The sequence below is a fragment of the Bufo bufo genome, chromosome 3 (assembly GCF_905171765.1).
Source record: "Bufo bufo chromosome 3, aBufBuf1.1, whole genome shotgun sequence".
Lineage (NCBI taxonomy): Eukaryota > Metazoa > Chordata > Amphibia > Anura > Bufonidae > Bufo > Bufo bufo.
The window spans coordinates 686,463,345-686,489,122 of NC_053391.1; the positions used below are offsets into that span (position 1 = coordinate 686,463,345).

Here is a 25,778-nt window from a genome sequence, read left to right on the forward strand (position 1 = left end):
GGGAGGCTGTGGTTGCTGCTGCACGCAATGTTGATGGTGAACAGATCAAAACACTGACAGAATCCATGGATGGCAGGCTTTTGAGTGTCCTTGCAAAGAAAGGTGGCTATATTGGTCACTGATTTGTTTTTGTTTTGTTTTTGAATGTCAGAAATGTATATTTGTGAATGTTGAGATGTTATATTGGTTTCACTGGTAAAAATAAATAATTGAAATGGGTATATATTTGTTTTTTGTTAAGTTGCCTAATAATTATGCACAGTAATAGTCACCTGCACACACAGATATCCCCCTAAAATAGCTAAAACTAAAAACAAACTAAAAACTACTTCCAAAAATATTCAGCTTTGATATTAATTAGTTTTTTGGGTTCATTGAGAACATGGTTGTTGTTCAATAATAAAATTAATCCTCAAAAATACAACTTGCCTAATAATTCTGCACTCCCTGTATATTACACTTTTTGTGAGGCAAGTTAACAAAAAAATAGCTGTTTTGGCACCGTTTTTTTATTTTTTGTTATTTACAACATTCATCTGACAGGTTAGATCTTGTGCTATTTTTATAGAGCAGGTTGTTACAAATGCGAAAATACCAAATATGACTACTTTTTTGGGTTGTTTGTTTCAGTTTTACAAAATAAAGCATTTTTGAAAATGTAATTTTGAAAAAAATTATTTTTTTAGTGTCTCCATATTCTGAAAGCCATAGTTTTACGGTGTTCATCTGAGGGGTTAGGTTATGTGATATTTATATACAGCAGGTTCTTACGGACGCGGCGATACCTAATATGTATACTTTGTTTTATTTATTTATGTCTTACACAATAACAGCATTTTTTTATTTTAAAAAAATCATGTTTCAGTGTCTCTAATTTTTTGCGGGATGAGATGACGGTTTCATGGGTAACAATTTGGTGGTGCGGATGACTTTTTGATTGCTTGGTATTACACTTTTTGTGATGTAAGGTGACAAAAAAAAATGCCTTTTTTTACATAGTTTTTATTTTATTTTTTTACGGTGTTCATCTGAGGGGTTAGGTTATGTGATATTTTTATAGAGCAGGTTGTTATGGACGCGGCGATACCTAATATGTATGATTTATTTTATTTATTAAATTTTTACACAATAATATAATTTCCTGATCGTCCTTGGCAGCACTTAACGAATGGGGTTAAGTCCCCTAGGTACAATTAGGATAGAGACACATTATAAAGCAATAAACTTGATTAACTGACTATTTAACCGGCCATATAAGGCTACACACAAGACCAGAGCCTCGTATTTTTTTATTCTCTAGGTCCTAGATAGACACGGTGTCACCTTCTGCAAAACCACCCGATCCCTTCCAGATCGCATACAGGCTTGCCTGTCCCTTAACCTGATGGTGGAACGGACGCACCTCCCCTGTGTATTCTTACAGTGCTCCGCTCCACAAGCCGATGATGATTTCCGACTACTGTAGGAACTAACCCGGCGTGCATGTGTAGCTGGGGGGGGGAGCTAACCCGGCCGGCTTGAGTGTAATCCGGAAGTCCGGCTATTTAATCGCGTAAGCGCGGCGAGATGCCAGTGCACTCAGCCAGAACGCTTAACCCGCTGCTTACTGCGGTACGTATGGCGATTCATGTGGGATTTGGGATGTCTGCTTGGAATTTATGGAACTTTGCAGGATGTTCTCCTTTGTTTACCTTAAGCTGGTTGCCATGCATGGTAGACTACGTTATATTTAAACTTCTCCAGGGGTTTGGCTGCTTATTAATTTTGACTCTGTTGTCTTTTAACTAACAGATGTCTGCCTCACATGAGGAATCCGGTAAAAAGAAAAGAAAAGCTAGACATCGTGTCACGGCGGGGAGTGGGGAAAACCCCCACCGTGCAATAGCTGAGGCTGCAACGCCAGATAGCAAGGAACAGGGAGCAGGTCACCTCCTAATGTAACCCTGAGCTCTCCCTAGACTCCCAGCGCATGAGCCGCCTCAGAAGGTAAGGGGGCTCATGCTCACCAACCTAGGACCCTGCTATCCCTGCTACGCCCTAGGCCTGATGACAGGGCAGAGAATACCTGTGCATCCACGACACGGATGACACGCGTCTCCAGAGGCCCAGTAGCTGACAGGATGCAAGGCTATGGGTGAAGCAGTACGGCAGGTAAGTCACACAGCAACATAACAATGCTATCTACACTTACCTGCCGCAGCCGCGATGGACGGAGGCTCCAGGCTGGGAAACCCACAGTCTTGCCTTCGCTTAACCCCTCCGGGAAAGCACGCCCCTTCCGGAGCCGTCACACACCACAATCAAACCTCCAAGCAAAACCCACACCATAACTACATACACCAGGTGGGGGGAGGAATGACAGAAACACACCGGAGGGGACAACAGACACAGCAAAGGAAACAGAATAATAAATAAGGGTGACTCACACAGACATGATCACAAACAGCCCAGGAGCAGAGCTCCACACCAAGCTGACAATCAAAATCAAACTAACCTTCAGGCTCCACCACACCAACATATAAGGAGGCCTGAGGTCGCACCCACCACACCTACCAGACACACCTTAACCCCGTGCAAACCAAAATGGGGAAACACCACATCCAAGGAAAAGTGCCTCACATGCAAACCAAGGGTCGTGACACATCGTTTTTGTCAAAAGTGTGACGAAATAGCTGCCGATATGTGCGCAAACTGCATTTCTTCTGCTCAATCTGTTAAGTCAGGGAATATGGACTTATTATGTGGTTTAAAAGTCAACTGACCTCAAGTCAGCAGATAAGAGGCCAAGACATTCTAAGAGGCCAAGACGAGGAGTGCCTGTCCGAGGGTGAAGTTATATCTGATGTTTCTGTTGAGGATCCTGATGATTATTATATTCCTGACGGACATTAGAGTCTGATAGAGATACTTCTGGGAAGTCTAAATCAGATAAACTTTTTTATTTTCCTAAAACCAAGGGAAGTACGTTACCCGGTCATCCGGTCCTTAATCAATGGATCAGGCAGGACTGGGATAAATAAGCCTGACAAAAAAAACATCACAGGATCCAGGCTAAAATCCATATATAAACTGGATGAGAAATTTTCAGAACAATGGGCCTCAGTGCCTAAGGTTGATTTAGTAGTTGTTCGCCTTCAGACGAGGCATCACTTATTAAAGATCCTATGGATAGGAAAATTGAGTCTTTGAGGGCTTTAAGAATTTGGCTGTCTCCCATGACCTGGAGGAGGAAGTGGCTAGAGAAGACATTCTAAAAAACCTTCCAGTGATGAAAGCTGCTTCAGAATTTTTATGTGATGCTCCACTTGATATTGCAAAATTTTCAGCAAACTCCTTGCCTCTCGCTAATGCGGCCAGAAGAGCGCTCTGGATAAAAACAATGGCCAGGAGATACATTGTCAAAAAAATAACTTTTGCAATCTTCCCTTCCAGCCCACCTCGCTATTTCGGGCCCCAGTTAGATAAAATCTTTGAGTCTCTGAATGAGGGAAAGGGCTCAGTATTTCCAGATTCTAAAAAGAAAACCTCGTTCACGTCCTTTCGTTTTCCAAAGAAAGAGATCTTCTAGATTCAGAAATAGACAGCCGTTCAGACAAAGGTCTTTTCGTGGCCAACAGGAGAGATGTGAATATAAAAAGAAACCGAATCAAAAGTCTGAGTTATTTATGACGCCAACATCTGGCCAAGAGTTGGCGCAAGATTAAGACAGTTTTCGCACGTTTGGTCTCTCACATCCACAGTTGCCTGGGTCATTTCTACAATCAAAAATGGATATGTCCTAGAGTTCGCTTTCCTTCCTCCAGATCGATTTTGTCCAAGCGACCCCAAAAATCGGGTCACCCTTCATCTTCTTCAGGATTTTATCCAGAAGGGCGCGCTAGAACCAGTGCCTCTGAAGGAACAGTTCAAAGGCGTATACTTGTACCCAAGCCAGAAAGAAAATGGAGACTGATAATCGATCTAACTTTCCTGAACAAGTTCTTCGTGAAAAAGAAGTTCAAGATGGAATCGATAAGGTCGGTCCTAAAGATCCTGAGAAAAGAGGATTATATGGCGTCGATAGACTTAACAGATGCCTATCTGCATATTCCGATTCCCCCCAGTCATAGAAGGTTTCTGAGACTAGCGATTCTTCTCCAATTCACCTGCCTTCCCTTCGGCATAACATCTGCGCCAAGGGTTTTTACGAAGGTATCAATTGTCCTCACAGCAGCTCTGAGGCTGAAGGGTATCACACGTATTCCGTACCTGGACGATTGGCAAGCTCCAGCCATCAGTTGAACTTTCATCTGCAAGTAACCATTCAGATGCTTCAGTCTCATGGTTTCCTCATAAACAAACGGAAATCCACTTTGATTCCATCACAACAGATAACGTTTCTGGGTTACATACTGGATTCAATCAAGTTGTCACCACAAAGAGTGTCTTCTATTCACAGAGGAATTTGTCACCTCCTGTCCAGGACCAAGATCTCTATACGGCAAGCAATGAAGATACTGGGTCTCCTGACCTCATCCACAGAGGCCGTTCCTTGGGCCAAAGCCCACATGAGAACGTCACGAAACAATATTCTATCCAGCTGGAACAGAAATTATGGTTCATTGGACAGGAAGATAGTGATATTTCCCTCAACACGCCAGGACCTGAAGTGGTGGATCTTGTCGAATCACCTACTGCAAGGCAGGGATCTGAACCCCCATCGCCAGAAAATTCTCACATCGGATGCCTCCTCTTGGGGCTGGGGTGCCCATGTAGACGATCTATGGGTCCAGAGAAAATGGACGAAAGAAGAAGCGATGAAGTCCTCCAATTTCAGAGAATTGAGAGCAGTGAGGCTAGCACGTCTTCCTATTCAGACACATCTTTCCGGCTAGGGTTGTTTCGATACCAAAATTTTGATTCGGTTTCGATACCATAAAAAAAAGTATTGTGATACTCGATACCATTAGATACCACGCGAAAAAAATAAACCACCAAAAAAAGCTGCATGCATTCCGCATTTTATGGAACGTCCAGCCCATAATAGCAGAGTCTGATCCTATTTTTGGGGCGGGGTAAGGTGACAAAAAAAAATGGCGAATCGCGCATTTATTATTTTTTTTTTTCTGTCACGGCGCTCACCGCATAGGACATTTTTTTAATATTTTAATAGTTTGGACTTTTCGGACGTGGCGATATGTAATATGTTTATTTATTGTTTATATATTTTATATGTAAAATTGGGAAAGGGGGTGATTTATACTTAATATTTTTCTTTATTTTTTTACTTTTTATTTAATAACTATTTCCCCCCTTAGGGGCCAGAACCTGGGATCTCTTAATCCCTTGTCCTATTCACCCTGATAGAGCTCTATTAGGGTGAATAGGACCTCACACTCTCCCTGCTGCCCTGTGCATAGTGCACACAGCAGCAGGGAGATTACCATGGCAGCCAGGGCTTCAGTAGCGTCCTGGCTGCCATGGTAACCGATCGGAGCGCCAGGATTACACTGCTGGGGCTCCGATCGGAACTGCCACTGCCACCAATGAAAGGAGGTGAGGGGACCCTGTGGCCACTGCCACCAATGATTTTAATACTGGGGGGGGGGGGGCGCACTGCGCCACCAATGATAATATAATTAACATTTAATACAGGAAGCGGGTGCGGCACCTGAGGGGTTAACTGACGCTAATCGCAGCTCCCCGCCAGCACCCGCCTCCGGGATTTGTATTAAAGAGGACCTTTCATCTGCCAAAAAATTCTGAACTAAGTATCATGGTATGTAGAGCGGCGCCCAGGGATCTCACTGCACTTACTATTATCCCTGGGCGCCGCTCCGCTCTCCCTCTATGTCCTCTGGTATCTTCGGGGACTTGGTTATACTGGGCGTCTCCTTCGCCCAGCGTACAGCTCACAGCCTGGGAGGTTTTTTTCTTTTTGATTTGATGAAATAACTACTACACTAAGCATCCTGGTGAAGGGGGTCAATAAAAAAAATAATCACCTCTTTAGTGTCTGAGTGATGATTCTTGGCAGGTCCCTGGATCCTCCGGGCAGGATTCTCCTCTGTCACTGGAGTTGGAAGAGAACCCCCTGTGACTAGACTCTGGGCCTCGCTGCACTTGTCTGACACACGACGCCCCCTCTTCTCCGACGCACATTGGTCCCCGGATTTCCTCACAACGACATAATCCTAAAGAGAGAGAAATCTCATCAATGATATTCATGGGATCGTCCGACAGAGGCGAGCAAAGGGTTAATATAGATGCCCACTGGAGTCTAGCTAATGGCAGGGGCGGACTGGGAACTTATAGTGGCCCTGAAAAAGATTGATGGAAGGCAGGGACCCCAATACCATATCATGGCACATTATACCACCCCAACAGGGCCAAATAGCACAGTCCATCACAAAATACATCCTCAAAAACTTCCACTGGCCGGCCCTGAGGGGGGCCCAGGCGGCCCTCTGGGCATTGGCCCACCAAGAAATTTCCCTGTAAGGTCTATGGCCAATCCGCCCCAGACCACTGGAGGGCGCTCTAGTCAGAGGCTGGAAACATGTTTCTATCTATGATATAGGCACTCACCTCACCTTATTCCTAGTAGGGAGTCTGGTCTGGGGTCTGTATGTGTTTACGGGTTTGGTCTGCAGTCTGTATGTGTTTAGGGGTCTGGTGTCTGTGTGTGTTTAGTGGTCTCGTCTGGGGTCTATATGTGCTTAGGGGATCTGGCCTAGGGTCTGTATGTGCTTAGAAGGTCTGGTCTGGGGTCTATATGTGTTCAGCGGTCTGGTCTGAGGTCTGTATATGTTCAGTGGTCTGGTCTGGGGTCTGTATATGTTCAGCGGTCTGGTCTGGGGTCTGTATGTGTTCAGCGGTCTGGTCTGGGGTCTGTATGTGTTCAGTGGTCTGGTCTGGGGTCTGTATGTGTTCAGCGGTCTGGTCTGGGATCTGTATGTGTTCAGCGGTCTGGTCTGGGGTCTGTATGTGTTCAGCGGTCTGGTCTGGGGTCTGTACGTGTTCAGCGGTCTGGTCTGGGGTCTGTACGTGTTCAGCGGTCTAGTTTGGGGTCTGTACGTGTTCAGCGGTCTGGTCTGGGGTCTGTACGTGTTCAGCGGTCTGGTCTGGGGTCTGTACGTGTTCAGCGGTCTGGTCTGGGGTCTGTACGTGTTCAGCGGTCTAGTTTGGGGTCTGTATGTGTTCAGCGGTCTGGTCTGGGGTCTGTATGTGTTCAGCGGTCTGGTCTGGGGTCTGTATATGTTCAGCGGTCTGGTCTGGGGTCTGTATGTGTTCAGCGGTCTGGTCTGGGATCTGTATGTGTTCAGCGGTCTGGTCTGGGGTCTGTATGTGTTCAGCGGTCTGGTCTGGGGTCTGTATGTGTTCAGCGGTCTAGTTTGGGGTCTGTATGTGTTCAGCGGTCTGGTCTGGGGTCTGTATGTGTTCAGCGGTCTGGTCTGGGGTCTGTATGTGTTCAGCGGTCTGGTCTGGGGTCTGTATGTGTTCAGCGGTCTGGTCTGGGGTCTGTATGTGTTTTCAGCGGTCTGGTCTGGGGTCTGTATGTGTTCAGCGGTCTGGTCTGGGGTCTGTACGTGTTCAGCGGTCTGGTCTGGGGTCTGTATCCCTTTGGGGCTGGCTATAGGAAATCATATGTACTGTATTTGTGATTCAACTTCATTTTAGGGGTGTGTCTTATATAAATGGGGGGGGGGGGGATACTTGAGTGCACCACTTTGTGTTCCTCATTCTTTGGGAATTTCTTCGATTGTCAAGTATAGACCGCCCCCCTCCCCCATCCCTCAAGATGGTCATCAGAAACGGCAGCGATCACATGACAGATCTCTGCTGACATCACGAAAACGGGAGGAGATAATCAGCACGACCTCTGAAGCTGCCAGCGACCATATCCAGAAGGATCATGGCGTGGGCCCTCACCTCTCCGGTCAGCAGGCAGATAATCTCCAGCGTCAGATTCAGGAGCTTGTCTATAATCACATCTTTGTTCCTGTCAATCATGAGTGAGTGGCGGACGTGATCCATGAGGGGCATCTCCATGTTCACTGGTCGATGGCGGCTGTGGGACAAAAATAACGAAAATGGCAGGCGGTACAGAAGAACAAGTCAACCTCTATATATCATCCCTGTGGCCCATCACCCCCTTTGACTGTGGCCCCTGAAGTCATCAGCACATGACGAACCAATATGTTCACTTCGAGGGCACCTAAAAAAAGGGAGTAAAATCACATTTCCCCGATAGCATAAAGTCTGAACTCTGTATTTCTTGCCACAGATGTTTTTAATTTCAGCTTTTAGTCAGTATATTACCAACTGAGAATGACCTGGGTGGCCACGCCTACTGTCAGTCACCCTCTAGTATGCTGAAGCCTTGTCCCCGCCCCCGAGGAGCCATTCTTACTAATGCAATCCTCAACAGAGCTAGTTCTGGCTAGTTGTGACCTTTAGGAGGCTGGGGCCATGTTAAATCTACGGGCAGCAGCTCCTTGGGGTGTTCAGCCATGTCTCGTGGCAGGAAATATCATAAAGACATGATAATCCGGCTCCTAGCCATTCATACCAGAATCCTGGAGCAGCAGGGTGGATCGGCAGCGCAGGATCACATTAGGATCTCCTGTTTGTGGGGTACCTGCTGCATTCTGCGCGCAAGCGATCACGGGTGTTGTAGTCTGTGCTAGATACAAACCAACGGCACTCGAATACGATTAGACTACAATTCCCAGAATCCTCGCGAAACACGCCGTCAGTTGTAGTAAAGTAGCGGTCTTCAACAACATGGCCGCCGGCTGATTGTAAAGCTATATAAAATATCACAGGCAAGATGGACGCCGTTACGAAAACAAAGAATTCCTGTAGGACGCTGCTGCCATCTTCAGGCGGAGGCTGGAGCGGCACTCTCACAGGTTAGAAGATTTAGCCAGCAAGGCATGCTGGGGGTCACCATGGTAACAGGGCTGTATCTCTCCCAGGTTGCACTGCGGCCGGGCGTCCTTAGTTACAAGCTGCCGGGGCTCGGTCATCATGGGGCAGGATTATTACTCGGTGCTGGAGATAACCCGCAGCGCCGGGGATGCGGAGATTAAAAAAGCGTAAGTGCGGCTAGATAACGCAACGTGTGAACTGTTCATGTGACCCGAGGAGCTGACACTCATTCATCAGTCAGGATATACAGGCGGGATGATAGTTTGGCCTCTAGTTCCCCAGCAGCCTCTGATTGTAGTTTTGTAATTCCTTGGTGACTATTGCCACATTATACTAGTCGCAAGCTGTTGTGGCATGCTGGGAGTAGTAGTTTTGCAATTGCTGAAGAGCCACAGCTTGGAGACCATTGCAGTACCCTAGTCTTTGGTTGTTGGACATGCTGGGAGTAGTAGTTTTACAATTCCTGCTGCAGACTTACAGCTTGGAGACCCTTCCAATACACCAGCCGCAGAATGTCGGGGGCATGCTGGGAGTTGTAGTTTTGCAAATGCCGAAGAGCCACAACTTGGAGACCATTGCAATACACCAGTTGAAGGCTGTCGGGGCATGCTGGGAGTAGTAGTTTTGCCATTCCTAAACAGGCACGGCTTGGAAACCATTGCAGCACACCAGTCGCCGGCTGTCGGGGCATGCTGGGAGTAGTAGTTTTGCAATTGCTGGAGAGCGACAGCTTGGAGACCACTGCAGCGCCCCATACAAATGTCCCCCGTCTCCCCCCCCCCCCCTCATGTAGATATAGTAATAACCGAGCTGAATATCCGGAACTGTGGGTGGTCGAGGCGTTAAAGGGTTAACGAGGCCCTCAATCTATTCACGACAAATAAGAGATCAGTGAACAGCAACTTGTTGACGGTTTCCTCTGTTATTTGGGTTCAGGTACCGGAGGTTGGCGTTGAAGTACCATCCGCTGAAAAACAAGGAGCCCTCCGCCCCGCACCGATTCCGGCAGATCGCCGAGGCCTACGATGTCCTCAGTGACCGTGAGTAGATTGTATTCCGAAGCTGCGTTTTTCCAAAATGTGGATGAACACAGCTGAGGGTCTGTTACCATTGCATCCATTGTAGACAATCCATTCTGTGCGTTGATACATTGTAACAAATAGGACGGGAGAGAGGTTTGTGCTCACAGAGGATGGGCATGCTCAACCTGCGGCCCTCCAAGCTGTTGCAAAACTATAACTCCCAGCATGCCCGAACAGGCTACAGCAGGGCATGGTGGGAGTTGTAGTATTATAACAGCTGGAGGGCCGCAGGTTGGGCATGCCTGGGCTAGAGTTTAGACTAATATATTGTAACAAACCCTCAGCTGTGAGAAGTTCTTCACCTTCCGGATGTCAAAAAAAAACAAACAAAAACAAAAAAACTTGCACACACTGACAGCAAGCAGAGGTTTTGTAAATGTTGAGGAATTGAAATGTCTTCCTCCACCGACGCTGTGCACTTTGGCTTGTCTGAGCAGTTCGAAAGAAGGCGACGTATGATAAGTTCGGAGAGGAGGGTCTGAAAGGTGGGATCCCGGCTGAGTTTGGGGGTCCGGACGCCTGGACCTCAGGTTACGTGTATCATGGGAACCCCTACAAGACCTTCAAGGAGTTTTTCGGGGGCGATAATCCATTCGCAGGTGAGTACAGGCGGAGGTGACCGGTTTGGATGTAGGGAACCCACTGGGGGTTGTAGTTGCGCCCCCCCACACAAGCTCGGCTTTGTTGTTTCTGCTCCAGATTTCTTCACCCCAGACGGTTCTGAAGTGAACACGGGATTTGGGGGTCTGCGAGGAAGAGGAGTCAGGAAGCAGGACCCCCCGATCGAGCGCGATCTCTTCCTGTCTCTGGAGGACTTGTATTTTGGGTGCACAAAGAAGATCAGAATTTCCCGCAGGGTAAGGGGGGGGCATAGAAAAGGGGGAGGGGCCTGTAAAGCGGATTCGGCACGCGTATAACATGTACGTCGCCCTGTGACCCCCAGGTGATGAATGAAGACGGCCACACGTCCAGTATACGGGATAAGATCCTCTCTATAGACGCCCACCCCGGCTGGAAAGCGGGCACCAGGATCACGTTTCCCACTGAGGGCGACCAGGTCAGAACCGGACGCTGCTTTTTTTTTTTTTTTTTTTTCCTAGCCGTGTGCCCCTTTAAGACTGAAATCTCAGTGGTATTCTGTCTCCAGGGGCCCAACATCATCCCGGCAGACGTAGTCTTCATCTTGAAGGAGAAGCCCCACCCCCGCTTTGTAAGACAAGGGGACGACCTGATCTACACCGCGAACATCGAACTTGGCAAGGTAAGAAATAAAATAAAACTACGTATGCGTGGGCCGTACAGACCGCAACGCGCTACGGGCGCTTACAGGCTGTCGTGTATGGTGCTTGCTCTGGGGTTGCCATGGTGGCAACAAACAGAGTAACTGCATGGACTTCCTGTCATGTAGGGTAAAGGTCCCTTGACAGGATGTCGGCACCCAGAAGTCTGTTGATGCTACCATGGCAACCCCAGAGCAAATGTGATGCTTTACACTGCAGCACTGACGAGAGAAGAACAAAGCTGAAACTTTCCTAATGGGTTAGGGGGTTCTGGATGATTGGATGGTCATAGAAAAGTATATGAAACTCTATAAGGGCTCATGCAGACGAACATGTGCTTGCGCCCGCAATATATGGGCATCGGCCATTTGTGCACCACATGACAGATGAATGGGTCCGCAATCCGGAAGGTGGGGTGTGGAACGGAGTGCTTCCATCTGTGCCTCCACATGGCAAAAAAGTACTGCGCATGCACTCCTTTTTTGCGGTGTGGACCGCCGGATGCAGATTGCGGACCCCATTCATGTGAATGGGTCCTGCCTCCGCATACGGCGGCCCTACGGTCGTGCATTGCATGTGCATGAGCCTTATAGAGTTTCATATGCTTTCCCATGACCCCCCCCCCACCCCACCCCACTTATTGCCGGATTAACAGAATTTTATTCTGTTATATTGCGCCCTCCATAATTCTCCCACACTGCAAAACATGCGCCAGTGCCCCCACCCCCTGGAAATGGCGTACTGGACTTATTTTATAGTCTTGTGGTAGGATTTCGTACAGTGCCCAGAAGGGGGCAGCACTTAGCCCGTAATCTCTGGTGTTCTGCAGGCTCTGATCGGCTGCACTGTGGAAGTGGAAACACTGGATGAAAGGATCTTGAATATTCCCATCAATGACATTGTACAGTAAGTATTTAAAGGGATTGTCCACGGGATGGGGGTCCGACCTTTGGGGCCCCTCTGCGAGTGCGCTGGGCTTGCAGGCAGCCGCTCCGTAACTCTTCATGGGGCGGCAGCGCAATCCTGTAGTCAGACAGCCGGACAGTTGAAGGGCCGCAGTTCTTCACCTGCGAGGGGCTGCCAAAAGTAGTGGCGCAAGTGCTGAGGCTCTTCTGCCAGGAACAGCGACTGCGCATAGGGGCGGCTTCATTTCTGGGTCGCAGCGCATGAACAGTCACCCCTCCGGAAGCGGAGCCTCTGCGCTTGTGCCACTACTCGGAGCAGCGACGCAGGCGCAAGATTGTTAAGGCCAGGCAAGATGTCCATCAAGCGGCAGGATGGGAGCATCATCAGCGGTGGGGGCAGCCCCTCGCAGGTGAAGCACTCTGGTTGATTCATCTCCAGCATGGACTCCACCAAACCTCTTAGGAGTCATGTGGTATCTACAGTAGATCCTAAGCCGCTCGCTGAGGCCTCCATAGACTTGTTGTTCCAGAACATCCCACAGATGATGATCGTATGGAGATATTGGGAATTTGGAGACGAGTCATCACCTTCATCTGTTTATGGTCCTCAGACCATTTCTGATCTAGTTCTAATGCTCATGTGTCCATTGTTGGTGATGGACAGGTGCCAGCATGGGTGCTCCGACCCTTCTGAGGCTATACAGCAGGCGGACATGTCCAGCGTCATCAACAACAGTAATGTTGTCAGCAATGGGCTCTCCTGTGGACTCGGAGCCTTGGCCATCATTGACTCCTTGGACCACTTTTGGTAGGTGGTGACCTCTACACCGCACAAGACTGGCTTTCCTGGAGATGCTGTGCCCCAGTCATCATCGTTTGACCCCTTAGTCGCTTCCCACACATCACCTTCACTTGCCCAGTGTATCCCCCCCGACACCAGATAATCGGTGCTAGTCGCCTGGCAGTGGCTTTGTTGTGACTGACGGGTTGAGGTCTTATGGCACCAGCTCTCCACTTAGAGGGGAGGACCAGGCTCCTGGATATTTGGGGGGTGTGGGATACGTCGGTGACATGGTACTTGCTGCCTGATTCTGTGGGTCCATCCTTAGAGGAGACGGGGCAATAGGCCTTGGACCTCCTGTTCTGGGATTGAGGTGCCCCCTCTTTAAAGCTTACCACTTTCTTCTTCCCTTCAGCCCCAAATACAGTAAAGTTGTCCCCGGGGAGGGGATGCGGACGGCCGGAGACATCACAGTGAGGGGCGACCTCATCGTCCAGTTTGATATCCAGTTCCCAGAACATCTGACTCCACAGAAGAAGCAGCTGCTCCGGAAAGCCCTCCTGTCCTGACCCGCGTGATACATGTATCCCAGCCACGTATCCGATCTTCACCAGTGTATTGTGTGGACTCTGATAATAAAGAGACATCTGACAGTGGGAGATCTCCAGTGCGATTATAGCGGTGTAAGGATCTGCACCACTAGAGGGATTGGTCATACAGCTGGGCGGAGATGAGACTACCCAGGGCCTAGTGACATCATCTCTGGTGCAGTGACATCACTGCCAGTAACAGAATCAAGGGGGCAAAAGCCACCAGTGGGATAAGCATGCACAATATGGGGAGATACTCCAGGCGTATATACCAATAGACACATATAACAATCTATATATATATACACTGCTCAAAAAAATAAAGGGAACACACAAATAACACATCCTAGATCTGAGTTAATTATATATTCTTCTGAAATACTTTGTTCTTTACATAGTTGAATGTGCTGACAACAAAATCACACAAAAATAAAAAAATGGAAATCAAATTTTTCAACCCATGGAGGTCTGGATTTGGAGTCACACTCAAAATTAAAGTGGAAAAACACACTACAGGCTGATCCAACTTTGATGTAATGTCCTTAAAACAAGTCAAAATGAGGCTCAGTAGTGTGTGTGGCCTCCACGTGCCTGTATGACCTCCCTACAACGCCTGTGCATGCTCCTGATGAGGTGGCGGACGGTCTCCTGAGGGATCTCCTCTCAGACCTGGACTAAAGCATCTGCCAACTCCTGGACAGTCTGTGGTGCAACGTGACGTTGGTGGATAGAGCGAGACATGATGTCCCAGATGTGCTCAATTGGATTCAGGTCTGGGGAACGGGCGGGCCAGTCCATAGCATCAATGCCTACGTCTTGCAGGAACTGCTGACACACTCCAGCCACATGAGGTCTAGCATTGTCTTGCATTAGGAGGAACCCAGGGCCAACCGCACCAGCATATGGTCTAAAAAGGGGTCTGAGGATCTCATCTCGGTACCTAATGGCAGTCAGGCTACCTCTGGCGAGCACATGGAGGGCTGTGCGGCCCTCCAAAGAAATGCCACCCCACACCATTACTGACCCAATGCCAAACCGGTCATGCTGGAGGATGTTGCAGGCAGCAGAACGTTCTCCACGGCGTCTCCAGACTCTGTCACGTCTGTCACATGTGCTCAGTGTGAACCTGCTTTCATCTGTGAAGAGCACAGGGCACCAGTGGCGAATTTGCCAATCTTGGTGTTCTCTGGCAATTGCCAAACGTCCTGCACGGTGTTGGGCTGTAAGCACAACCCCCACCTGTGGACGTCGGGCCCTCATATCACCCTCATGGAGTCTGTTTCTGACCGTTTGAGCAGACACATGCACATTTGTGGCCTGCTGGAGGTCATTTTGCAGGGCTCTGGCAGTGCTCCTCCTGTTCCTCCTTGCACAAAGGCAGAGGTAGCGGTCCTGCTGCTGGGTTGTTGCCCTCCTACGGCCTCCTCCACGTCTCCTGATGTACTGGCCTGTCTCCTGGTAGCGCCTCCATGCTCTGGACACTACGCTGACAGACACAGCAAACCTTCTTGCCACAGCTCGCATTGATGTGCCATCCTGGATAAGCTGCACTACCTGAGCCACTTGTGTGGGTTGTAGACTCCGTCTCATGCTACCACTAGAATGAAAGCACCGCCAGCATTCAAAAGTGACCAAAACATCAGCCAGGAAGCATAGGAACTGAGAAGTGGTCTGTGGTCACCACCTGCAGAACCACTCCTTTATTGGGGGTGTCTTGCTAATTGCCTATAATTTCCACCTGTTGTCTATCCCATTTGCACAACAGCATGTGAAATTGATTGTCACTCAGTGTTGCTTCCTAAGTGGACAGTTTGATTTCACAGAAGTGTGATTGACTTGGAGTTACATTGTGTTGTTTAAGTGTTCCCTTTATTTTTTTGAGCAGTGTATAAAGGACGTATATATGTGTGTATGTTCCGCGATCACTCCAAAACGCAACCATCCATTTCAACGAAACTTGGTATACACATCCCTTGCTACCTGGAAAGAAATCTTGTGGGGGTCTCAGCTCTCTAGCACGTACCGTTCCTGAGATATTCCCCCCAATGCAAATATGGCACATCACATGACCTACATTAGCCAATAGAAGCCAGCAAGTCTTTCTCTTCATATCCCAACTGCCATACACACGGTCACATGTCCCTTATCAGCCAATAGAAGCTCGCAGGCCCTTAGTCTCCACATACACACAGTTTTACACCAGGTTTCCATAACAACCCAGCTATTTTTTGTCACTGCTGTAGGTCAGCTTTAAAGGGACAGGTCGCTGTGGATCACACTGTTAATGGAGCGGAGTACTGTGGAGGTGACAGTTCAGGGGGCAGGTAGGATGGACATTCAGGCCACCCTCAAAAGACGGACTTAAAATCTCCACCCCCCAGGACCCGCTAAGCCACGCCCCTGATCCGGTTAGGCCACGCCCCTCCCACTCCGCAGCCGACAGGGATTAAAAAAAAAATGAAGGCAAAAATCCACTTCTGTCAGCTGCAGGGGAGGGAGGGAGGGATGTGACTTTCTTCCTGCAGCTCACACTCAGACAGCACAGTGCTGCAGTCTGAGAGCGAGCTGTTCCAAAGGAGATCCCTGCATGAGATATTCCCCAAAAATGCATTAGCCAATAGAAGTCTGGTCACATGACCCTTATCAGCCAATAGAAGCTCGCAGGCCCTTAGTCTCCACATACACACAGTTTTACACCAGGTTTCCATAACAACCCAGCCATCTTTCTTCACTGCTGTAGGTCCGCTTTAAAGGGGCGGGGTGCTGTACAGGTCACAGTTATGGGGGGATACTGTCGATATCTTTTAACAGAAACATTAGATGAAATAGGGGGCGCCTTCACAGAAAATTCCACGACTGAAAATCAGTTCCATTCACCTTAAAGGGGTTGTCTCATCTTAGACAATGGGGGGGGCATATCGCTAGGAGATGCCCCCATTTGTCTGATAGGTGCGGGTCCTAGCAATATGCCTCCATTGTCTAAGATGAGACAACCCCTTTAAGGTGGCTTGCAGAAATCTGTGCTCTTCCCAATTCAAATGAATGGAACCGAATTTTAAGCTGTGAAATTTCGCGCCGCGTGTGAAGGCGCTCTTACCTCTCCAATCATCATTTATTAGTGGAAGCAATGGTCAGCTGACGAGCGCTCGTAGCGGTGTAAGTTTATCCCTCACCAGGGCCGCGCTGTGGTCACCGGCACTCCTAAATAAGAGCGCCAATTTCAGGTAGCTGAGGTGCGTCCGGGCTAGCGGTGTCTTGTAGGGCGACAAGCGTGTCTAGGCTGGCTGAGTCTTATGGTGCCACAGGTTGAAGAGCTTTCTCGGACACTTGCAGGGGTTATCCAAACCCTAGACACATTTCGGGGCTCCTGGCCCCCTCGTCAGTAGAAGTGGGCCGGGAGGGGCCAGCAGGCCCACCACATTTACCATTTTCTACGCCTTTTTGGGATCAGCAACCTCCGGCTATTCTGAAACTACAACTCCCAGAATCCTCCTTTCACTTCTACGGGAGTAAAAAATAAAAAAACAGCCAGGCAAGTGTGCATGCTAGGAGTTGTAGTTTCACAGCAGCTGGAGTGCTAAAGGTTGCCGACTGGTGGTGCAGATAATGGTCTAGAATGATGCCAGCAAGGAAGCCATCTTACATGTAGACCGGCGCCTCTTCATAACCTCAGCGATCCACAGCCGGCACAGGGGCTTAAAGAGGTGTCTCGTCATGGATAAGGGGGGCATATCACTAGGATATGCCCCCATTGTCTTATAGGTGTGGGCAGGGCCGGCGCTTCCATATAGTCAATTGCCCCCGGGCCCCCCCGCAACTAACTATATTTTCATAGCGGCAGGACAGTCACACAGGGAGATGAGCGCTTCCATTGTCCTCAGGACTACGATACAGATGGAAGTGCTGGGGCAGGGGAGGGAGAGGCCTCTGGCTACTGGCACATGATCGGGGGGGCCTCTGGCTACTGGCACATGATATAGGGGGGCTCTTATTACTGGCACATTATTGGGGGACATCATGGGGGCACTTCTTACTGGCACATTATTGGTGGATCTACTGAGGCCACAAAGAACTGTTATTTTATATGGGGACTCTGTATAGGGGCATTTTATACTGGGACACATTATGGTGGGTACTATGGGGAAGGGGAGAGAGGAGTACTATGGGGTCATCTATGGGTGCACTGAGAAGGGGTATTTTATACTTAAAAATTATGGGGGACATTGAGGGCATCTACTGGGGCATTTTATACTGGAGCATTATGGGGGGCACTAGGAGGAAGGGGGGAGAGGAGCACTATGGGGGCATTTACTGGGGGCCCTATATAGGTGTATTTTATACTGGCACATTATGGGGGCACTATGGGGACATTAACTCAACTGGGGGCATTACAAGGGGGTATGTTTTGCACTGTGACATTATAAGGAGAATTCTTTCTACTGGGGGGCATTATGGTGGGCTTTATTACTCCCCCATGGTATGAGCCCCTAGTAGCAGCACCAGCCTCTCCCCGCTACAGTATAGGGGCACAGTGTAGAGGTATACTGTGGGGCACAGTGTAGAGGTATACTGTGGGGCACAGTGTAGAGGTATACTGTGGGGCACAGTGTAGAGGTATACTGTGGGGCACAGTGTAGAGGTATACTGTGGGGCACAGTGTAGAGGTATACTGTGGGGCACAGTGTAGAGGTATACTGTGGGGCACAGTGTAGAGGTATACTGTGGGGCACAGTGTAGAGGTATACTGTGGGGCACAGTGTAGAGGTATACTGTGGGGCACAGTGTAGAGGTATACTGTGGGGCACAGTGTAGAGGTATACTGTGGGGCACAGTGTAGAGGTATACTGTGGGGCACAGTGTAGAGGTATACTGTGGGGCACAGTGTAGAGGTATACTGTGGGGCACAGTGTAGAGGTATACTGTGGGGCACAGTGTAGAGGTATACTGTGGGGCACAGTGTAGAGGTATACTGTGGGGCACAGTGTAGAGGTATACTGTGGGGCACAGTGTAGAGGTATACTGTGGGGCACAGTGTAGAGGTATACTGTGGGGCACAGTGTAGAGGTATACTGTGGGGCACAGTGTAGAGGTATACTGTGGGGCACAGTGTAGAGGTATACTGTGGGGCACAGTGTAGAGGTATACTGTGGGGCACAGTGTAGAGGTATACTGTGGGGCACAGTGTAGAGGTATACTGTGGGGCACAGTGTAGAGGTATACTGTGGGGCACAGTGTAGAGGTATACTGTGGGGCACAGTGTAGAGGTATACTGTGGGGCACAGTGTAGAGGTATACTGTGGGGCACAGTGTAGAGGTATACTGTGGGGCACAGTGTAGAGGTATACTGTGGGGCACAGTGTAGAGGTATACTGTGGGGCACAGTGTAGAGGTATACTGTGGGGCACAGTGTAGAGGTATACTGTGGGGCACAGTGTAGAGGTATACTGTGGGGCACAGTGTAGAGGTATACTGTGGGGCACAGTGTAGAGGTATACTGTGGGGCACAGTGTAGAGGTATACTGTGGGGCACAGTGTAGAGGTATACTGTGGGGCACAGTGTAGAGGTATACTGTGGGGCACAGTGTAGAGGTATACTGTGGGGCACAGTGTAGAGGTATACTGTGGGGCACAGTGTAGAGGTATACTGTGGGGCACAGTGTAGAGGTATACTGTGGGGCACAGTGTAGAGGTATACTGTGGGGCACAGTGTAGAGGTATACTGTGGGGCACAGTGTAGAGGTATACTGTGGGGCACAGTGTAGAGGTATACTGTGGGGCACAGTGTAGAGGTATACTGTGGGGCACAGTGTAGAGGTATACTGTGGGGCACAGTGTAGAGGTATACTGTGGGGCACAGTGTAGAGGTATACTGTGGGGCACAGTGTAGAGGTATACTGTGGGGCACAGTGTAGAGGTATACTGTGGGGCACAGTGTAGAGGTATACTGTGGGGCACAGTGTAGAGGTATACTGTGGGGCACAGTGTAGAGGTATACTGTGGGGCACAGTGTAGAGGTATACTGTGGGGCACAGTGTAGAGGTATACTGTGGGGCACAGTGTAGAGGTATACTGTGGGGCACAGTGTAGAGGTATACTGTGGGGCACAGTGTAGAGGTATACTGTGGGGCACAGTGTAGAGGTATACTGTGGGGCACAGTGTAGAGGTATACTGTGGGGCACAGTGTAGAGGTATACTGTGGGGCACAGTGTAGAGGTATACTGTGGGGCACAGTGTAGAGGTATACTGTGGGGCACAGTGTAGAGGTATACTGTGGGGCACAGTGTAGAGGTATACTGTGGGGCACAGTGTAGAGGTATACTGTGGGGCACAGTGTAGAGGTATACTGTGGGGCACAGTGTAGAGGTATACTGTGGGGCACAGTGTAGAGGTATACTGTGGGGCACAGTGTAGAGGTATACTGTGGGGCACAGTGTAGAGGTATACTGTGGGGCACAGTGTAGAGGTATACTGTGGGGCACAGTGTAGAGGTATACTGTGGGGCACAGTGTAGAGGTATACTGTGGGGCACAGTGTAGAGGTATACTGTGGGGCACAGTGTAGAGGTATACTGTGGGGCACAGTGTAGAGGTATACTGTGGGGCACAGTGTAGAGGTATACTGTGGGGCACAGTGTAGAGGTATACTGTGGGGCACAGTGTAGAGGTATACTGTATATTATGTGGTCACACAGTATACCTCTACACTGTGCCACACAATATACAGTTTATGTAAAAGTCAGTGTCATTTGGGGGGGGGGGGGTTATATCGATAACAGAGCCCCCAAGTGAAGGCAGGTGTATGCACTGTGCACCCTCCATTCATTTTCTATGGGGCCAGCGAAAGTAGCCGAGCGCTGGATCAGCTATTTCAGTCGGCCCCATAGAAATGAATAGGAGCGGGAGCTGCACATGCACGGTACGCTCCCATTCACTTCTATGGGGAGCCGGCTTGGTGGTCGCTGGAACAGAGTCCTCCAGTCACCACCTTGCGGGGCTCTGTTCGCTATATAGCTGCTGGGGCCCACACCCACAAGACTATGGGGGCATATCATTGTATATGAGGAGACAACCCCTTTAAGGCCGGCATCTAAAACTCCAGTCTTAATAAATTACCTTTTTTTTATTCATTCTTACAGCCTAGTCCTGGGCGGCAGCAGTATTTGTGTAGCTTGTGTGTTAATCAGTGTCTATTACTACACACAGACCGAGCGTCTCCCCGTACATTGCAGGCTTGTAGATCGGTGGAGTAGAGTATTACCACCTTGGATCCATTTTAAGCCGCCCTATTTTACATTCAAAATCAGTCAGTGATCCACCGTGTTCACGGCCGGGTCTGTCGGCCGCCCCCTCCGCTTCCGGGCCCCTGGGTAGTGACGGCTGGCAAGTTTAGGGAGGTGCTGAAGATTAGCAGCCACGTTTCAGAAACAGCACCACCCCTGGCCACAGGTTGTCTCTGGTACTGCATTATCGCATACAACCTGTGGTTTGGCGTGGCGCCATGTTCTGCTAATCTTGGACAACGAGGGAGGAGCGAACTTGGGTTTCATTACAATTCCGGTACCACGGGCCATAACGGAATTCTACGACAGAATCCATATCAGAATTGTAATAAAACCTGAACTTGTAAGACACAAGTTCGCCCATCCCCAGGAGACAGCCGGCACCCAGAATCCTAAAGTGCACCCCTGTCTTCGAAATAAGGCAGTTCTGGTGCTAGACAAGCGTCAGATAATCGGACTGGCGTCACCCCACGTTCTCGGGAAGAGACAAAAACCATCAAATCGCTGAATGAGCTCTGCTACATCTCCTTGCCTCGTCCGGCCTGTGCTGCGGTTTCGCTTCTCTCGCTCCCAGTAAATAAGCTGCGAGGCGATCGTTTTGTGCATCTTTATTTTTAGATCATGCAAAGTCATACATTAAAAAAGAATTAAAACACGTGAACAGGAGTGGTTTGGTCCCGAGGAGGGTGAGGGGAGTAGTCTGCAGACGAGTCACGTCTGGAACGTGACCGTCGCGCAACAGATGAGTGAGCAAACAAAAAAAAAAAAAAAAAAAGCAGAAGTCCTCTTGGGTTGCAGCTTGTGGTGTGCTTAAAGGAATTGAAAGCTGCAACTGATAACTGGCCCCATATGACTACACAACCACCAGACCAGTAATCCTGCAAACACTACTAGGATAACCACACTCTAGTCACAACCAAAGCTGCACTGGCAGTTTAGGAAAGCTCTGGTAATACACGTATGGCATCATTCCCCCCCCCCCCCAAGATGAAGCAAAACTACAACTCTCAGCATGCCCCGACAGCCAGCTGTGAGAACGTGCTGGGAATTGACAACTGAGGGACACCAATCTGGAGCAGCTGTATGTCAATTCTCAAAACTGGAGCTAAACCTAAACTCAGGCATCAAAATTGACAAATTCTTATTAAAAATAAAAAACACTAAAAGCTGAAGTAAAATATTCAGGGGAGGGCGGGGCTATTTTTTTTTTTTAAAAAAGGTCCCTTTTTGTTACAGAAAACTAGGAGACGGCAACATGGCCGCCACAGGACATTCCCGCTTGCTCCTAGACTGGTGAAGAATGGGATATTTTTTTTTTTTTTAGTTTATATTATTCCTTTTTTTTTTTTTTTTTTTATAAGTGTGAAGAAAGGACAATGGGGGGACCTAACGTAAACCGTACTAAGAGGTAGAGACAGGCCGGGGGAGAGGTTACAACCCAAAGGCCAGAGCGGCGCCTCAGAAAGGAGCCTCCCAGGAGACGCGGGCGGACATCATGGCTCTCTTCAGCTGCTCGTACGTCACAAACATCACGACGTTCCAGGAGCCCAGCCTCAGGAAGGACGGCATGAACCTGCGTGAGGAGAGAGGTGGCGGGTTATTACGGACGCTGCTGAGCATTTCAGAGGGGTTTCCACTTTTGGCCACTAGGGGGCGCCGTTCTACTGGATTCCAGGAGTTGCCCAATTGTTAGCACTTACCCCTTGTAGAAAGCCATGGGCCCCTCCTTGCGCACCATGGTGAGGGCACAGTTCAGGGCACTTTGGTACTGTCCCTTGGCAGAGTTCATGTATCTTGTCTTCACTACATCAACGGGGGAAGCGATCACCGTGGTGCAGAAACCAGCGCCGAACGCAGCGGTGAAGTGACACGGGAGGGTGTCTGCAGGATTATACAGGGGGTCATCATCAGCGCCGTCTCACACATACATATTAACGGTTTGCAATGAAATTCAGCGGCAAACATTTAAGGTTTCCATTCACTGACAGCAACCAGAGGACGGATATCGGTCTTGATCACAGACCACTCATTCCACCGAGGGCCAACTGAGCAATCAGCCCAAGGACAGTCATCCGGATCTGGATTTGAGCAATGAAGGTTTCCATTCACTTACAGCAATCAGATCTTTAAAGGAGCACAATTGCTGAAGTTTAAAAATTTGAGGATTTTTTTTTAATAACGGGACCACTCACCGCTCATGAGGTTGGATTTCAGGAGGGCGTCCTTGATGAGGTCATAGGTCACCAGCTCAGTGCAATTTACTAAGGCGTTTCGGGTGATGCCGGGGGCGGTGCCTACGTGAAAAAAATAAAATATAAAAACCTCAAACCTGCAAAACTACTACATTTTTTTGCAATGAAGAAAAAAAAAAAAAAAAAAAGTTTAGCGCAAACCTTTCCAGAGGCCGCGCATGCCCTCCTCCTTGGCGATGGTCCGGTAGGCGTCCATCGTCCCCTTGTATCTTCTGGAGCTGGAGACGTTGGCCTGAGCTTGGAAGCGCACCTTCACCACATCCGTGGGCTGAGCGATTGCGACGGCCATGGCTCCGGTCGTGCAGCCGGCGAGAAGTCTGCTCCCGATTCCGACATCTGCAGGATAAAGCCATGGATGATAAACTCTGCTCACGACGTCATTAACCCTACTAATGCTGAAACATTGCTACATCTCCCATTGTGCAGACACTGAACAAGCAGGGGGTGAACCAGGGTAACTGCTTGTTCAGTGTCTGGTGCAGGAAACTTTTTTTTTAGTGCAGCTTTGGATGTGACTGGAGTAGAAAACCCCACATGCAGTTAGTGCGGTCTACTTACGTTCAGATCCTTTGGTGTAGAATTGCTTGACAGAGTCATAGAGTCCGATACGGACGGACGCGAAACTCATCTGTCGCTGGAGACCGGCCACCAGCCCGTTGTAAAGGCTCCGCGGTCCTTCAGTCTTGACCATGGTGGAGATGGTCCCGAAGACGCCCTTATACTGGGAAGACTTCACGTTGACTGGTGTCTTGGTCTCTCCTTGGATCTACATGGGGGGGGGGGGGGGAGAGAGAAGGTAGATGTAGCTACACAGGTCTATCCAATGTATGGATTATCAGCTCTCAGGAAAGCTGGGTGACCACCCCTAACCCAGAGCTGAAATGCAGCAATACTAGTTGTCACCCAGCTTTTCCAGGATTCAAAATGGCAGATTATGTAGTGGGGGGGTAGCCTGGCAGATATCGGACAACCCCTCAAGGATCTGCGATGGCAGTCACCCAGCTTTCCCAGAAACAGATCAACACTAAATGGCAGTTTTAGGCCTCTTTCACACGACCGCGTGTCCCACATATGGCGACACATTAGTGTGAAAGAGGCCTTAGGAGGACTGTATGGACCCCGGGACTCACCTGGAGACGGACTTTCGCAGTGTCCAGAGGGAAGGTGAACAGGTCAGCAATGCACGCTGCCGTACCTGCGCCAATGAACTTCACCGCGGCGGTAGGGGGGACGTCGGTGGGTTTGAAGCCAACCATTTTGGATGATGCAGATAATCGAGAAGATGACTGGGGTTATAGTGATGTAGTGATAAGACAAGGCAGATCAACTCCGCCCGATCCTTAAAAAAAAAAAAAAAAAAGTGAAAATTGATTGCACCAAAAATGACAAAATTCTGAACATAAAATAATATCCACATGTTGCCAACATAGAACACAATGTAACATCGCACTTGGAGGATTCTGTGCATCGCCCCACCCCCCACCAGCAGATAACGGCCGCTTCAGTCTGGTCCACTACGGCCGTTCCCAGGGGACCGGACCCATATAGCGCATCTATAGGGTTCCATGATAAAGCGTATTTTTTTTTTTTTTAGCTAATATATATTTTACATCTATATGAAACCTATTAAAAGTTTAATAAAATTTTTGGCATTTTTAATTCTGTTCAATTCAGTATTTATTTATTTTTAGTTTGTTTATTTTTGAGCACAGATTGTCCCGACTATAGCGCGGCAGCGTCACAGGCGACGAGAGTTCGGTCATGTTGCAATCTGAAAGTTGTTGCGCCAAGTTTTTGGATTTCTTGCGTCGTGGCAACTTGCGGGTCACAACACGACCCTATTCTTTTTGTTGGTTGCGGCGATGCCGCCGTCCGACCACGTGATGTGCGTTGTGGCCCCAAAGCTAGCTAAACCTAACGCATCAAGACTGTCCGATATGTAAGGGAACTTGTCTAGACCATAAAAATACAAAAACGTACAGAGCTTTTTTATTTTTCTATGGTAATTTTCTTAATTTACACTTTTCTTCGTGACGTTGTTTTTCTTTAGCACGAGAGATCTGCAGGGCCCCATCCCCCCCTTATCTCCTGCGCTGGGACCTTTCACCTACATCCTGTACAGAAGAGGCAACAGTCTGTCTCCACGGTTATCTCCTGTAAGAACAACAACCCCCAGCATCATGTTACCAGGTCAAGTCTAAAGTCTGCATCCACACCTTGTGAAACTGGGGGGAGGGGGGGGCCACACCTGGGAGCGGCCATAGAACAGCAGGTGCGAGAACCCAGTCCGTTTATTACCTCGTTTTCTATCATTAACTTATTTCCCCGTAAAAATTTAAAATTTTAATTTTTAATCTTTAATCCCACACAAGACGTTACCTTCAAGTATCTCAGCTGGAGTGGAGACAGGTCCGAAGATCAGGCTTCTCTGAAGGCGTCGCGCCCGTCAGATTTACCACCGGCAGTGGATACACGATACCCTTTACTTTCCATAGAAAATGGTTGGTAAAAACGATGCTGTAAAACCATAATACTTAGTCTGGAAGAGAGGAGAGCGAGAAGGGACGTTAGCAATAAGAAAAGCTAAATTTTGAAGAATTTTTTTTAAAAAAAATAAAGTTTTAAAAACTATGGCGCACCACACAGAGCATCCCGATGTGCCCGATACCAGTCGGGCTCTTTTCACGCCGCACCT

The 25,778-nt window shown here is 48.9% G+C and overlaps 3 protein-coding genes across 3 annotated transcripts in view; 1 reads left to right on the top strand and 2 right to left on the bottom strand.

Annotated features, from left to right (window-relative positions):
* LOC120996541 (oocyte zinc finger protein XlCOF7.1-like) overlaps window positions 1-8,607 on the bottom strand; it is a 30,939-nt gene extending 22,332 nt beyond the window's left edge. The window contains exons 1-3 of the mRNA XM_040426510.1: window positions 8,552-8,607; window positions 7,912-8,050; window positions 5,985-6,173 (exon numbers count right to left, since the gene is read on the bottom strand). Coding sequence (XP_040282444.1) covers window positions 5,985-6,173; window positions 7,912-8,031 — 309 coding nt within the window. The 5' untranslated portion in view covers window positions 8,032-8,050; window positions 8,552-8,607. The remainder of the gene's footprint in view (window positions 1-5,984; window positions 6,174-7,911; window positions 8,051-8,551) is intronic.
* A 368-nt stretch (window positions 8,608-8,975) lies between these two features.
* DNAJB13 (DnaJ heat shock protein family (Hsp40) member B13) lies at window positions 8,976-13,605 on the top strand. The gene is made up of 8 exons (XM_040426511.1): window positions 8,976-9,080; window positions 9,850-9,953; window positions 10,433-10,594; window positions 10,695-10,852; window positions 10,939-11,052; window positions 11,143-11,256; window positions 12,105-12,181; window positions 13,377-13,605. The coding sequence occupies exons 1-8, from the start codon at window positions 9,013-9,015 to the stop codon at window positions 13,528-13,530; spliced, it is 951 nt and encodes a 316-aa protein (XP_040282445.1). The 5' UTR covers window positions 8,976-9,012; the 3' UTR covers window positions 13,531-13,605.
* A 7,820-nt stretch (window positions 13,606-21,425) lies between these two features.
* Window positions 21,426-25,600, bottom strand: UCP2 (uncoupling protein 2). Its single transcript, XM_040426512.1, has 7 exons — window positions 25,463-25,600; window positions 24,214-24,422; window positions 23,642-23,849; window positions 23,225-23,419; window positions 23,024-23,125; window positions 22,532-22,712; window positions 21,426-22,404 (listed from the first exon to the last, which is right to left on the bottom strand). The coding sequence occupies exons 2-7, from the start codon at window positions 24,337-24,339 to the stop codon at window positions 22,290-22,292; spliced, it is 927 nt and encodes a 308-aa protein (XP_040282446.1). The 5' UTR covers window positions 24,340-24,422; window positions 25,463-25,600; the 3' UTR covers window positions 21,426-22,289.
* Between the last annotated feature and the right edge of the window lie 178 nt (window positions 25,601-25,778).